General features: G+C 43.7%; 1 protein-coding gene across 13 annotated transcripts; it reads right to left on the bottom strand.

Moving 5' to 3' along the window:
• Window positions 1-5,245: 5,245 nt before the first annotated feature.
• On the bottom strand, window positions 5,246-11,074 carry LOC118385628 (LIM domain-containing protein A-like). 13 transcript variants are annotated; one of them, XM_052520772.1, is made up of 11 exons: window positions 10,760-11,074; window positions 9,935-9,982; window positions 9,242-9,660; window positions 9,150-9,196; window positions 8,590-8,777; window positions 8,315-8,495; window positions 6,287-6,450; window positions 6,073-6,170; window positions 5,902-5,970; window positions 5,605-5,690; window positions 5,246-5,480 (listed from the first exon to the last, which is right to left on the bottom strand). In XM_052520772.1, the coding sequence occupies exons 2-7, from the start codon at window positions 9,964-9,966 to the stop codon at window positions 6,379-6,381; spliced, it is 939 nt and encodes a 312-aa protein (XP_052376732.1). In that variant the 5' UTR covers window positions 9,967-9,982; window positions 10,760-11,074; the 3' UTR covers window positions 5,246-5,480; window positions 5,605-5,690; window positions 5,902-5,970; window positions 6,073-6,170; window positions 6,287-6,378. The 13 variants fall into 13 exon arrangements, with proteins under 13 accessions (XP_052376732.1, XP_052376731.1, XP_052376728.1 ...); XM_052520771.1 differs by having other exon boundaries at window positions 8,954-9,196; window positions 9,438-9,660; XM_052520768.1 differs by having other exon boundaries at window positions 9,150-9,660.
• Between the last annotated feature and the right edge of the window lie 3,847 nt (window positions 11,075-14,921).

The following is a 14,921-nucleotide window of genomic DNA, read 5'->3' as shown; positions in this document are numbered from 1 at the left end:
ATTATTTATCCAACGCACTCTCCTAACCTCTGGTCTAGCAGGCAGTCCCAGCCCAGGCCTCCCTCCCTCCCCTTCTCTCATTACTGGAATAATGCACCTTCCCCATCCCCAGGCCCTTTGTATGTGTGGGAAACTAGTGTGGATACTGGGCACTAATTACTGTTGATAGCTTAGACCAAGCAGCCAAACACTCATTGCTGACAGATGTGGGTAAAACAAGCCTTATTCACCATGTAGTGAAAACCTACTACTAATCCAATTTAAACATTTTGATTTGTCTTTTTTTTTTTAACTGCCATATCAAATGCCTGCCATCCTAAGAAGCAGGCTATAGCTTCTATTTTACTTCTGATTTTTATAACAAGGAGTTAGTGCTTGTCAATTAGATAGTATTTTGTTTTAAAGATGAAATGATTTATGAACAGGGTAATTTAAGCATCTTCTCTTTAACAGATTTTTGGGGGGCCACGTCATTACATAGTCATAAAACATTTAGCCAACTTCAGAAGAACTAATTATCCTTACACTTCTAAAAAAAAAAAGAACATAATTAGCATAGCAAATGATAATCATGCACCAGTGAAATGATAGCCTACTGAGAGGCAACAAAACATAAAATCAGGTTATGTATATTTTACAGTTCCCTTGTTCCTGTTAACCCCACAGCTCAACTCAACATACTCCAAGTGGGGCTACATAACCCAGACCAGCCACCCTCCAGTGCAGCCCATGTCTGAGAGGAAGGAAAGTTTCCTACTCTGGGTCCATCATATAACAGCAGTGTCAGTAGCCTACCGTTCTGCTAGGTTCACATGCAGAAGCATTGACTGGGCAAACATAATTCATATGTTGAGTGTCTAATTCCCCCAAACCCCTGCACGCCCACTCTCTCTCTCTCTCTCTTTCACTCACACAAACAAAAAAGTGTCAAATATCTCTTCTAAACTTAGTACTTACGATTAGGATTTCATATTCAGTCGAGAGAATCAACACAATGTGGTACAAGACGACAACACAAACATAAGTAAACATAAACAGAAGGCTGGCAGAGAATATTCATTTCAATGCGATACAATTGAGAAAAAGTCCAATGCTTTCACAGATATTTTGCTCTTGTAGATGAATTTTAAAAATTATGTGACAGCTGAAAATCACTTGAAATTGTTTTTCCCGTGTGAAATAACGTGCCAGGCGATGTTACGTGTGTTCTATTTCTCAGAATATCAAGTTGTTCCAAGCGGTGAGAATGGAGTGATAAGAGGTAGAAAGATGTGCCCAGCTGGCTACTCGTTGCCTCCTTCCAACGAGAGTGGAGAAGAAGCTCACATTCCATCCTATCATCAACCGGACTACATCCAACTTAGGGAGGTTGCAGGGAATGTATTCCACTGTGTCATAGCCTTTTAGTTTCCAGGTGAATGCTGCAGGGGATCAGGCTGTCAGTACATCTAAGGAAACCCTGAAGAATGTCAAGAAGACCCCATACCCGGGGGTGAAGTGGGACCTCGCTAGAATTATGTCCAGCTCACAAAGACTTACCTGCACTGTTACGAGAGAAGGCAGTGAAGTATGTGAATTTCTGATAAATTCTTAACTTCACTTAAATACTTTTTAACTGTGGAAGGTTTCTATCTAGGCTAATGATAACATATTCTTCTCTGATTACATGATTACAAGCAACTAGCAACGAGCGAGGAGAAGACGCTGAGAGCAGAGAAGCAGAAGTCAGAAGCCAGGTGTAGGGTTCAGAAAGAGGTGTCCAAGTAGCTCAACGTCAAGACATCACAGCACTGCCAGGGCACAGTGGCAACAACAACTACAGGTGTAACTGTATCTGAAGACCATGGGGGGAGGGGAGCTCAGCTCACAGAAGAATACTGTGCTGAACAATATTCAGCCCTCCTTTTGTGTGACTTAGGAAGGAGATGAGGGTGCATTGCGCTGAGTATCAATCTGAGCTGGCAGAGGTGATCGGAGAATGTCAACAGCAGACCACTGCTGCTCCTGCACCACTGGCAGGTCAGAGTTCAGCATAGAGTAGCAACTCTGCTGATATCCCTCCTTACCAGTAATCACTATTCAGCCAGAGTTAAGCACATCTAAAGTCAGGTACCAACAACATTTACATTACATTTACATTTGTCATTTAGCAGACGCTCTTATCCAGAGCGACTTACAAATTGGTGCATTCACCTTATGACATCCAGTGGAACAGCCACTTTACAATAGTGCATCTAAATCTTTTAAAGGGGGGTGAGAAGGATTACTTTATCCTATCCTAGGTATTCCTTAAAGAGGTGGGGTTTCAGGTGTCTCCGGAAGGTGGTGATTGACTCCGCTGTCCTGGCGTCGTGAGGGAGTTTGTTCCACCATTGGGGGGCTAGAGCAGCGAACAGTTTTGACTGGGCTGAGCGGGAACTGTACTTCCTCAGTGGTAGGGAGGCGAGCAGGCCAGAGGTGGATGAACGCAGTGCCCTTGTTTGGGTGTAGGGCCTGATCAGAGCCTGGAGGTACTGAGGTGCCGTTCCCCTCACAGCTCCGTAGGCAAGCACCATGGTCTTGTAACAACGGTATAATGTCAGTGCCCGGTCTCAGGAAGTGGAGATGACATCAAAGGGTTGTGTGTCCTGTGTCAGGCCCGGAGGGAGGCAGAGCAGTGTTTCTCCCTGATCCTGGAACAGGCTGGGCTGGACAAGGTTCTGCTGTGGAGCAAGGCTCTGCTCCAGGAACAGAACTTACAGCTAGAGGAGGACACACAGGAGGCCTGGGAGGATACTGATCTCTATGAGGAACCTGCAGACTCCTCTGAGGTGGCATAACTCTATGGGAGGAACCCTGACAAAGACAACATGGTTTTACTACTGTGTTAAATGAGTTTGATCACATTCAAATGTTTTTTTTTTGCATCTCTTTATACCATCCTATATTAGTGCATGATTTGAGAAGTTACGCTTTCGATACACGTTTAACTGTCCTCTCGTCAGGACAAGCATGTAATGGCTCCTAGTATAAGAGCACATGGAGTTTGCTATTAGCTACCATATTTACTCCTGTTACGTTCAATCAGAGTAAATAACCCAAGAACACTGGAGAAGCTTAACCAAGTTTAATTCTCCCCAAAGGGTCGATACAGCTGTATTCATGACGTTAAAGAAATGGCTTCCACTGTGGTGGTATTCATACCCCACTGTGGGTGGAGTCTCCTCCTCATCTCTAAACATTGCTTCCTTCCTGCTAAGCAGGGAACTAAGTGACATGAGCCTTCAACGGTTTCTCCTCTTATCAGTACTGCCACATGCAATCGTTTCCCCTGCACTCAACACATTCCAAGCTTAGTTGTCTTACTACAGAGAACCATTACCTTCTCACTCCTTTAAATACTATGCGTTTGATCCATCATGTCTTCAATATCCCAATGTTCAAAGTTTACCCCGAATCCAAGTCCCCTGCTGCCTGCATTAGCTAACAGGCATGGAAGAGAGACAGAGGGGAAACATTCTTTGTCTTTCTGCAAACGTTTTTATTTAATTTATTAAACCATCGACATGTCAGACAGTGACAAAAAAATGAATGGAATACATGATGTCTATGTGCCATAGACCTCAGTCTTTTCCTGTAAAAATAGTCTTGACAGAGGCTGCAATATTGTGTATGAAATACCTTTAAATGATCATGAAATGCAATAACAATATAGTGAAAAGGAAAATAATAAATACAGTATAAAAATACAAAAGTAAAATCCTCAACCAGAACAAAATACTTCCATAAAAAAATATATACAATAACAGTTAAGTTTGGACACACCTACTCATTCAAGGGTTTCTTTATTTGGACTATTTTCTACATTGGTTGGTTGAGAGAATGCCAAGAGTGTGCAAAGCTGTCATCAAGGCAAAGGGTGGCTACTATGAAGAATCTCAAATATAAAATATATTTATTTAACACTTTTCTGGTTACTACATGATGCCTATGTGTTATTTCATAGTTTTGATGTCTACAATGTAGAAAATAGTAAAAATATATATAGATAGATAGATATAATGTATATACACTGAACATAAATATAAACACAACATGTAAAGTGTTGGTCCCATGCTTCATGATCTGAAATAAATGATCCCAGAAATATTCCATATGCACAAAAAACTTATTTCGCAAAAATGTTGTGCACAGATTTGTTTAGATCCCTGTTCGTGAGCATTTCTCCTTTTCCAAGATGATCCATCCACCTAATAGGTGTGGCATATGAAGAAGCTGATTAAACAGCGTGATCATTACACAGGTGCACCTTCTGCTGGGGTCAGTAAAAGGCCACTTTAAAATGTACAGTTTTGTCACACAATACAGTGCCACAGATGCCTCAATTTTGAGGGGAGCGTGCAATTGTCACGCTGGCTGCAGGAATGTCCACCAGAGCTGTTGCCAGCGAATTGCATGTTCATTTCTCTTCTGCCAAATTCTCTAAAATTATGTCGTACATCCATCGGCCTCACAACCACACCAGCCCAGGACTTCCACATCCGGCTTCTTCAACTAAGGGATCGTCCAAGACTAGCCTCCCGGACAGCTGATGAAACTGTTGGTTGGCACGACCAAAGATTTTCTGCACAAACTGTCTGTGTGCTCATTGTCCTGGGCAGAAGCTCACCTTCAATGGCTACTGTCACGCTGGAGAAGTGTGCTATTCACAGATGAATTCCAGGTTCAACTGTACTGGGCAGATGGCACTATTTCCCTTCAGTGAGTAAATCATAAATATTCATAAAACATTTGTGAGGGGCCAGTTGCCTCTAGAGCAGGTTCCTCAGGAGGAAAGAGAGCGCTGCCCCTAGAGACAGACCCAGAGCCAAGAAGAAGGTCATCAAGGCCCCCGCTGTCTCACAGTCTTTAGCCCTCACCAACCTGGGGAAGAGAACAGGTCAGATACTGTGGAACAAACTGCCCAAATTGCTACAACATAATAACAAGTTATATTGAATTAAACAAAAACAGAATTTGACAAAACTGTGAAATAAATTCAGGTAGATATCAATTTGGTGACTCACTGAGGTGCGTAAGACATGCAGAGACAGATGAAATATCCATTGGATAAGGCGAATAATGTCATGATAACAAGGAAAGCAATGTCATGGGAGAACGACGCCAGGACAGCGGAGTCAATCACCACCTTCCGGAGACACCTGAAATCCCACCTCTTCAAGGAATACCTAGGATAGGGTAAGTAAGGGTAGGTAATCCTTCTCCCCCCCAACAAGATTTAGATGCAAGTGGCTGTTCCACTGGTTGTCATAAGGTGTATGCACCAATTTGTAAGTCGCTCTGGATAAGAGCGTCTGCTAAATGACTTAAATGTAATGTAAATGTAAATGTAACAGGACTGGCAGGTACTGGCGGTTGTCAGTGTTGCACAGCATGATGAGAGGGATGAAGACCACACGGGAGACCACGAGCACAGGGAACAGACCGCTTCTCTTTGAGGGCTGTGGATGGATAAAGACAAACAGAGACTGTTAGGCAGGAGAAACATGTTTTGAGTTATTGGAGCGGCTATTTATTGCAGTTACTGGTAGTAAAGGAAGGGGACAGAGGGCAGACGTCACTCACCCACTGAACCATGGAGGTGACACTGCGGCCAATCAGGTGCATGACGTTAAAGACGATGAAGCAGCAGATACAGAGAAAGTATCGGTCTGAAAGACAAACATACAGGTGTGATCCAGTTTGTTCAGCATAGCAAGCAGCCAATCAGGTTACGACTGCAGCAGAGCCGTGCTAAAAAAGTTCAATCCCACACCCTCTCTGCTCTATTCAACCACAACTGTCTTAACTGGGCATAACTAGGCTATTATCCCGACTGTTTGCTCACCCCATTCCTTGTTTCCATACACACTCTTCACTTACTCTGACAGCAGGGAAAACTGACAGTGTGACAGCCAGCACACACGTCACACAGAGGGCCATCACCCAAATCTGTACAACAGTAACAAACAAAATGTTAAGGAAATGTTTGAGAAAAGAATGGTATTTGAATTGAGATTTGAATGACAGTGGGATAGAGGGAGGACAAGGCACCTTTTTGAAGACTGCCAGGACAGATGACCTGCTGTGACTGTCAGTCTGCTGCATCATGAACAGGGCTTCTTTGGTCCCACTGGCCTCAAAAATCACCACTGGTTATTATGGGTTTATTGTTGAAGCCAGCCACACATAAATGAATGAATTATTAATAGCTCCTCTATAAGGTATATGGTATTTGTTAATCATTTATTTTCATTTTTTTTTTTACCCCTTTCTCTCCCAAATTTCATGATATCCAATTGGTAGTTACAGTCTTGTCCCATCGCTGCAACGTCCGCAAGGACTTGGGAGAGGCAAAGGTCAAGTGCCATGCGTCCTCCAAAACACGACCCTGCCAAGCTGCAATGCTTCTTGACACACTGCTCGCTTAACCTGGAAAGGGGACGTGTGTGTGAGAGAGAAAGGGGACGTGTGTGTGAGAGAGAAAGGGGACGTGTGAGAGAGAAAGGGGACGTGTGAGAGAGAAAGGGGACGTGTGAGAGAGAAAGGGGACGTGTGTGTGAGAGAGAAAGGGGACGTGTGTGTGAGAGAGAAAGGGGACGTGTGTGTGAGAGAGAAAGGGGACGTGTGAGAGAGAAAGGGGCGTGTGAGAGAGAAAGGGGACGTGTGTGAGAGAGAAAGGGGACGTGTGTGAGAGAGAAAGGGGACGTGTGTGAGAGAGAAAGGGGACGTGTGTGAGAGAGAAAGAGGACGTGTGTGAGAGAGAAAGGGGACGTGTGTGAGAGAGAAAGGGGACGTGTGTGAGAGAGAAAGGGGATGTGTGTGAGAGAGAAAGGGGATGTGTGTGAGAGAGAAAGGGGATGTGTGTGAGAGAGAAAGGGGATGTGTGTGAGAGAGAAAGGGGATGTGTGTGAGAGAGAAAGGGGATGTGTGTGAGAGAGAAAGGGGATGTGTGTGAGAGAGAAAGGGGATGTGTGTGAGAGAGAAAGGGGATGTGTGTGAGAAAGCGGATGTGTGTGAGAGAGAAAGGGGATGTGTGTGAGAGAGAAAGGGGATGTGTGTGAGAGAGAAAGGGGATGTGTGTGAGAGAGAAAGGGGATGTGTGTGAGAGAGAAAGGGGATGTGTGTGAGAGAGAAAGCGGATGTGTGTGAGAGAGAGGGGATGTGTGAGAGAGAGGGGATGTATGAGAGAGAAAGGGGATGTGATATAAATTAGTGTATTTACACATGAAAACTCCTCGGAACACATTTTCATCAGGTAAAATAGTGATGCTACTCTACTTACACTACCGTTCAAACGTTTGGGCTCACTTAGAAATGTCCTTGTTTTGGAAAGAAAATACTTTTTTTGTCCATTAAAATAACATCAAATTGATCAGGAATAAAGCGTAGACATTGGTAATGTTGTAAATGACTATTGTAGCTGGAAACGGCAGATTATTTTATGGAATATCTACATAGGTGTACAGCGGCCCATTATCAGCAACCATCACTCCTGTGTTCCAATGGCACGTTGTGTTAGCTAATCCAAATGTATCATTTTAAAGGCTAATTGATCATTAGAAAACCCTTTCGCAATTATGTTAGCACAGCTGAAAACTGTTGTTCTGATTAAAGAAGCAAGAAAACGGTCCTTCTTTAGACTAGTTGAGTATCTGGAGCATCAGCATTTGAAGGTTTGATTACCGGCTCAAAATGGCCAGATACAAAGACTTTCTTCTGAAACTCGTCAATCTATTCTTGTTCTGAGAAATGAAGGCTATTCCATGCGAGAAATTGCCAAGAAACTGAAGATCTCATACAATGCTGTGTACTTCACAGAAGAGCACAAACTGTCTCTAACCAGAATAGAAAGAGGAGTGGGAGGCCCCAGTGCACAACTGAGCAAGAGGACAAGTACATTAGTGTCTAGTTTGAGAACCAGACACCTCACAAGTCCTCAACTGGCAACTTCATTAAATAGTACCCACAAAACACCAGTATCGACGTCAACAGTGAAGAGGCGACTCTGGGATGTTGGCCTTCTAGGCAGAGTTCCTCTGTCCAGTGTCTGTGTTCTTTTGCCCATCTTAATCTTTTATTTTTATTGGCCAGTGAGATATGTCTTTTTCTTTGCAACTCTGCCTAGAAGGCCAGCATCACTGTTGACGTTGAGACTGGTGTTTTGCGGGTGTCTACTCTACATTTCTGATCAATTTGATGTTATTTTAATGGACATCAGCTTTTCCTCCAAAAACAAGGACATTTATAAGTGACCCCAAAATGTTGAACAGTAGTGTATATGATTACTAATTACATTATATACAACCGGACCCATAGACATGAAGACGGGTGGGAACCAACTCGGAGTTGATGAACCATATAGTTGCCATGGTGATAGAGAAGAAGCTGTGAGGCTGCATGGGCACACCATGATTGCAGTGAGGAGGAAGAGGATGGAGAACATACTGACAGTAATCCGGATCTTCTCTTTGATCCTACCGCCACACAAGATAAAGGTTGAGTTAGACCACTACACCATAGAGGTGGAAACAACAGTAACACACATAGAACCCTGTAGTTGTTGCTCACCGCTGATACAGGAAGGAGTTGGCCAGGGTGAAGAGGAGGAGGGGTAACTGGGCTAGAAGAGTCATCCAGCTGGCAAACTTGTAGTCTTTAGTAACCGGGGTGGTTCCTTTAGTAACTGGGGTGGTTCCTTTAGTAACCAAGGTCGATCCGATACTTGACGCGGTCCCCTTGAGGCGGTCGTCAAAATACTTCAGCAGAAAACAATGGGAGAACAGAGGTGACACAAGCCCCCTACTCTCAACACAGAACAAACTAATATTAGACAGTATTGCCTGAATGTGTAATATTCATCCATGTCAATCAGTTAAAATGTTTGTTGTGAGTCTGTGTGACAGGTTGTGATGAGGTAGAGAAGCTGTGGTACCTCCATGGCAGTGATGCTGTGTGGGTGTGACAGAGAAGCTGTGGTACCTCCATGGCAGTGATGCTGTGTGGGTGTGACAGAGAAGCTGTGGTACCTCCACGGCAGTGATGCTGTGTGGGTGGGTGGGTATGACATAGAAGCTGTGGTACCTCCACGGCAGTGATGCTGTGTGGGTGTGACAGAGAAGCTGTGGTACCTCCATGGCAGTGATGCTGTGTGGGTGTGACAGAGAAGCTGTGGTACCTCCATGGCAGTGATGCTGTGTGGGTGTGACAGAAGCTGTGGTACCTCCATGGCAGTGATGCTGTGTGGGTGTGACAGAGAAGCTGTGGTACCTCCGTGGCAGTGATGCTGTGTGGGTGTGACAGAGAAGCTGTGGTACCTCCATGGCAGTGATGCTGTGTGGGTGGGTGAGTATGACATAGAAGCTGTGGTACCTCCGTGGCAGTGATGCTGTGTGGGTGTGACAGAGAAGCTGTGGTACCTCCATGGCAGTGATGCTGTGTGGGTGTGACAGAGAAGCTGTGGTACCTCCATGGCAGTGATGCTGTGTGGGTGTGACAGAGAAGCTGTGGTACCTCCATGGCAGTGATGCTGTGTGGGTGTGACAGAGAAGCTGTGGTACCTCCATGGCAGTGATGAAGAAGTTCCATGGCAGCAGTGTGCCCAGTACCAGGATGAAGATGATGACGGCTACAGCACAGCCTCTGTTGGGGGACAGAAGACATCACTCACATGCCACATCACAACCGCTCCTACAACACACTCACTACCTAGTGGTGCTTAATGTTATGAATTCCAAAGAAACAAGTAATTCCTAGGTTATTATTACTGAGTAATTACCAATATACCATGCGATTTCGTCTCTGATCGCCATCCAGTGCTCAGATAATAGGGAAAGTGAGTGAGGAAGTTTGTGAAAGCTGCTTCCTACAGGTTTTTGTCTCAGATGATCCAACCAATTAAAAGTGAGTAACTCACCGGTCCACTGGGGCACTCTTCTGGGTAGCCATCCTGGTACTCTTGGGTCTGTATAAAAACAAGGGACAGAGGATAACTTCAGAACGCGTCGCTCCTTGAAATACCGGTGTGTTGAAAATAACCACAATCCGGCTTGTCAGGCGGCTGGGGATTCAGGATGTTTTGAAGGCGAGTTTGCACTCTTTCATTTTACTTCATCTATGTTGATCACTGATAAAAACTACAAACCCCCTCTACTAAACATGGTGATAATAATAATCTGATTTCCCCCCTGATTTTATTATACTCCTATTTTAATTTCACAATGGTTAGATATCAGTCATCTTATCGCATCTGAAATCAAGTCATATTTTTGCACTTGGTGATTTCAGCCTGTCACACGTTCTAAGTCTACAACTTAAAGGGAGACGAGCATCTCCATACCATCCCACCATCATTTGTAGGCTACAACGTAATTAACGATCTTCACGTTTTCTACCATGTTCAGAAGCCTGTAGCTCAGTATAGACAAGGCTATGTCTTGAATGAGCCAGATGGCAAAAGTCTGCTACCACTTCGCTTCTAAAACTGACACGAAGTATTCAGTGACAAACTTAAGAGTATATGGGTATTCTTATACAGGGTGTTAGACCTATACAACATACATGCATATAGGACTGTTTTATTAACCAGACATAAAGCATACTTCCGCTAATATATTATTGGCGTTAACATTGGGTTACAGTATATAGCATTAATTCTAACGCGCTACATCTATCATTAATTAGATCCTTCCCGATGTACTAAACCATGGGGTACTCATTCATACCTGTCGCTCACACTCACCTGTCATCTGCTTCCTTTTGCTTCAAATTGAAATTCTAGTTGATATTATTTATATATTGATGTGTATTTGTAAATCCTTGGTATCGGGACCGGTGTCTCTGATCGTAGGACAGACAGCACGCTGAGGATCTGACTCGCTTGCACGTGGCTACACCCTGACACTTCCCTCTTCCAGTAGTTGTAGACATGTCGTTACTGTCACTTCCTTCTTACAGTAACGTTAGGCATGTCGTTACTGTCACTTCCTTCTTACAGTAACGGCAGGCATGTCGTTACTGTCACTTCCTTCTTACAGTAACGGCAGGCATGTCGTTACTGTCACTTCCTTCTTACATTAGGGCAGGCATGTCGTTACTGTCACTTCCTTCTTACAGTAACGGCAGGCATGTCGTTACTGTCACTTCCTTCTTACAGTAACGGCAGGCATGTCGTTACTGTCACTTCCTTCTTACAGTAACGGTAGGCATGTCGTTACTGTCACTTCCTTCTTACAGTAACGGTAGGCATGTCGTTACTGTCACTTCCTTCTTACAGTAACGGTAGGCATGTCGTTACTGTCACTTCCTTCTTACAGTAACGGGAGGCATGTCGTTACTGTCACTTCCTTCTTACAGTAACGGGAGGCATGTCGTTACTGTCACTTCCTTCTTACAGTAACGGTAGGCATGTCGTTACTGTCACTTCCTTCTTACAGTAACGGTGGGCATGTCGTTACTGTCACTTCCTTCTTACAGTAACGGTAGGCATGTCGTTACTGTCACTTCCTTCTTACAGTAACTGTAGGCATGTCGTTACTGTCACTTCCTTCTTACAGTAACGGTAGGCATGTCGTTACTGTCACTTCCTTTTTACAGTAACGGTAGGCATGTCGTTACTGTCACTTCCTTCTTACAGTAACGGTAGGCATGTCGTTACTGTCACTTCCTTCTTACAGTAACGGGAGGCATGTCGTTACTGTCACTTCCTTCTTACAGTAACGGCAGGCATGTCGTTACTGTCACTTCCTTCTTACAGTAACGGCAGGCATGTCGTTACTGTCACTTCCTTCTTACAGTAACGGCAGGCATGTCGTTACTGTCACTTCCTTCTTACAGTAACGGTAGGCATGTCGTTACTGTCACTTCCTTCTTACAGTAACGGCAGGCATGTCGTTACTGTCACTTCCTTCTTACAGTAACGGCAGGCATGTCGTTACTGTCACTTCCTTCTTACAGTAACGGTAGGCATGTCGTTACTGTCACTTCCTTATTACAGTAACGGTAGGCATGTCGTTACTGTCACTTCCTTCTTACAGTAACGGTAGGCATGTCGTTACTGTCACTTCCTTCTTACAGTAACGGTAGGCATGTCGTTACTGTCACTTCCTTCTTACAGTAACGGTAGGCATGTCGTTACTGTCACTTCCTTCTTACAGTAACGGCAGGCATGTCGTTACTGTCACTTCCTTCTTACATTAGGGCAGGCATGTCGTTACTGTCACTTCCTTCTTACAGTAACGGCAGGCATGTCGTTACTGTCACTTCCTTCTTACAGTAACGGCAGGCATGTCGTTACTGTCACTTCCTTCTTACAGTAACGGTAGGCATGTCGTTACTGTCACTTCCTTCTTACAGTAACGGTAGGCATGTCGTTACTGTCACTTCCTTCTTACAGTAACGGTAGGCATGTCGTTACTGTCACTTCCTTCTTACAGTAACGGGAGGCATGTCGTTACTGTCACTTCCTTCTTACAGTAACGGGAGGCATGTCGTTACTGTCACTTCCTTCTTACAGTAACGGTAGGCATGTCGTTACTGTCACTTCCTTCTTACAGTAACGGGAGGCATGTCGTTACTGTCACTTCCTTCTTACAGTAACGGTAGGCATGTCGTTACTGTCACTTCCTTCTTACAGTAACGGTAGGCATGTCGTTACTGTCACTTCCTTTTTACAGTAACGGTAGGCATGTCATTACTGTCACTTCCTTCTTACAGTAACGGTAGGCATGTCGTTACTGTCACTTCCTTCTTACAGTAACGGTAGGCATGTCGTTACTGTCACTTCCTTCTTACAGTAACGGCAGGCATGTCGTTACTGTCACTTCCTTCTTACAGTAACGGCAGGCATGTCGTTACTGTCACTTCCTTCTTACAGTAACTGCAGGCATGTCGTTACTGTCACTTCCTTCTTACAGTAACGGTAGGCATGTCGTTACTGTCACTTCCGTCTTACAGTAACGGTAGGCATGTCGTTACTGTCACTTCCTTCTTACAGTAACGGTAGGCATGTCGTTACTGTCACTTCCTTCTTACAGTAACGGTAGGCATGTCGTTACTGTCACTTCCTTCTTACAGTAACGGTAGGCATGTCGTTACTGTCACTTCCTTCTTACAGTAACGGTAGGCATGTCGTTACTGTCACTTCCTTCTTACAGTAACGGTAGGCATGTCGTTACTGTCACTTCCTTCTTACAGTAACGGTAGGCATGTCGTTACTGTCACTTCCTTCTTACAGTAACGGTAGACATGTCGTTACTGTCACTTCCTTCTTACAGTAACGGTAGACATGTCGTTACTGTCACTTCCTTCTTACAGTAACGGGAGGCATGTCGTTACTGTCACTTCCTTCTTACAGTAACGGTAGGCATGTCGTTACTGTCACTTCCTTCTTACAGTAACGGTAGACATGTCGTTACTGTCACTTCCTTCTTACAGTAATGGTAGGCATGTCGTTACTGTCACTTCCTCCTTACAGTAACGGTAGGCATGTCATTTACTGCCACTCTATTGAACGGATGTTTGGTTTGCCTGCATTGTTTGGCGGAAAATCCATGTAGGCTATTCATGTGGATTATCAGTTAAAACATGTAACAAATTCAACAATACAGCTAATGTTAGGCAATATTTAAATTGCCTATCTTCTTTAAGAGTCACGCAACAGGCCAGCAGCTGAAGAGACGGTCATAGAATAAGTGCCCTAAAGCGAGACGATTAAAATAGCCTAACAAACTCATTCTTATTCATTTCTGACTCACACGAAGCTATTTGAAATATTTCTGAGCAGCCAGTAGTTCAGCTGTGTGAGCTGTGCTATCAGTTTATGCTATGCATATCACCATGCAAAAACAAATCCACCAAAAAGAAATACACTAAATAATAAATAATATCAATTTGTTTTGAACATTAATCTCACCCAGTTAGTCTACTTGTGTAGCAGTTTATATATAGTAGGCCATCTCCTTTGTCAAAAGCGAGGCTTACAGAACGCACTCAATGAAGTGTATTTAAATGTTGGCTCGAAAATGCCTGTTATAAAAAGCCAGTTATCATTGCTAGGCTGCCCAGAGAGCACCTATTGGCTGTGAGCGCGCTGAACATAAATGAGCACATCAATCTATTGCAGCCTATATGACGCCATGACACTATGCTTTTCAAAAGCAACACATTGTTGCTATAATACAGGATTGATTTCAAGTCAACTTGGTCAAACTTCACAGTTTACGTTATTGAACGATGAGAGGTCTATTTAGCCTATTTCATGATAATAAAGACAGGGAGACAAATTCATATTTGATGGCGCACCTGAATATCATGGACACAAGGGGGCTGTCTGGTCGTTTGATTGGAAAAACATACTGTAATGTTATTATATAATAGGTTTATTTATCCCAGTGGGGACTGAGGTGTGGTATTCTAGGTAAACAAAGCAGTAAATAACAGCACAATTTCCACAGTAGGCCTACATGGCATATAGGCCCACAGTTTAAGACAAAGTCCCAAAAACCTGTGTGTATTTGTAGCATGGAATTTCCCATACAAGATGCATGATTTTGGCTTATCCTGCATCATTGAACATATACTATTCTAACCAGCAAGCTCTCGTTCCTTATTAGAAACACCGGCTCCATTCATGTTTTGTATATGCTAATACCACTTATCAAGAAGGAGAATATGGGTTCACAGAGTGAACTGGCCTGTGACCAAAACACTTCAAAGGTCATGCATGACCATGTTCAAAAACAAAAATCTGAAATACAGATGTAGGATATTAATTTGAGCCAGTTTGCTACTGCAAGAAAATAATCCTGCAGCAACAGGAAATGTGAAGTCTTATGTGTACAATAATTAATGGAAATGTTTGTAGTGGTTCAAGTCTGAAATGTCAAAGTTTCAGCACCCCTGAA

The sequence above is a fragment of the Oncorhynchus keta genome, chromosome 6 (genome assembly GCF_023373465.1).
Source record: "Oncorhynchus keta strain PuntledgeMale-10-30-2019 chromosome 6, Oket_V2, whole genome shotgun sequence".
Taxonomy (NCBI): domain Eukaryota; kingdom Metazoa; phylum Chordata; class Actinopteri; order Salmoniformes; family Salmonidae; genus Oncorhynchus; species Oncorhynchus keta.
Note: the sequence above shows the minus strand (reverse complement) of the source record. Positions and strands in the feature narration are given on the sequence as shown.

Bases quoted from the DNA above. Each gene is read 5' to 3' on its own strand.
- LOC118385628 (XM_052520764.1), bottom strand. From the start codon at position 7,247: ATGTGTAAATACACTAATTTATATCACATCCCCTTTCTCTCTCATACA. The intron at 6,171-6,286 runs GTAAAAAAAAAA...CATAATAACCAG, and splicing joins GAAATTTGGGAGAGAAAGGG to TGGTGATTTTTGAGGCCAGT. The intron at 5,691-5,901 runs GTAAGTGAAGAG...TTTGTCTTTCAG, and splicing joins CAGTTTTCCCTGCTGTCAGA to ACCGATACTTTCTCTGTATC.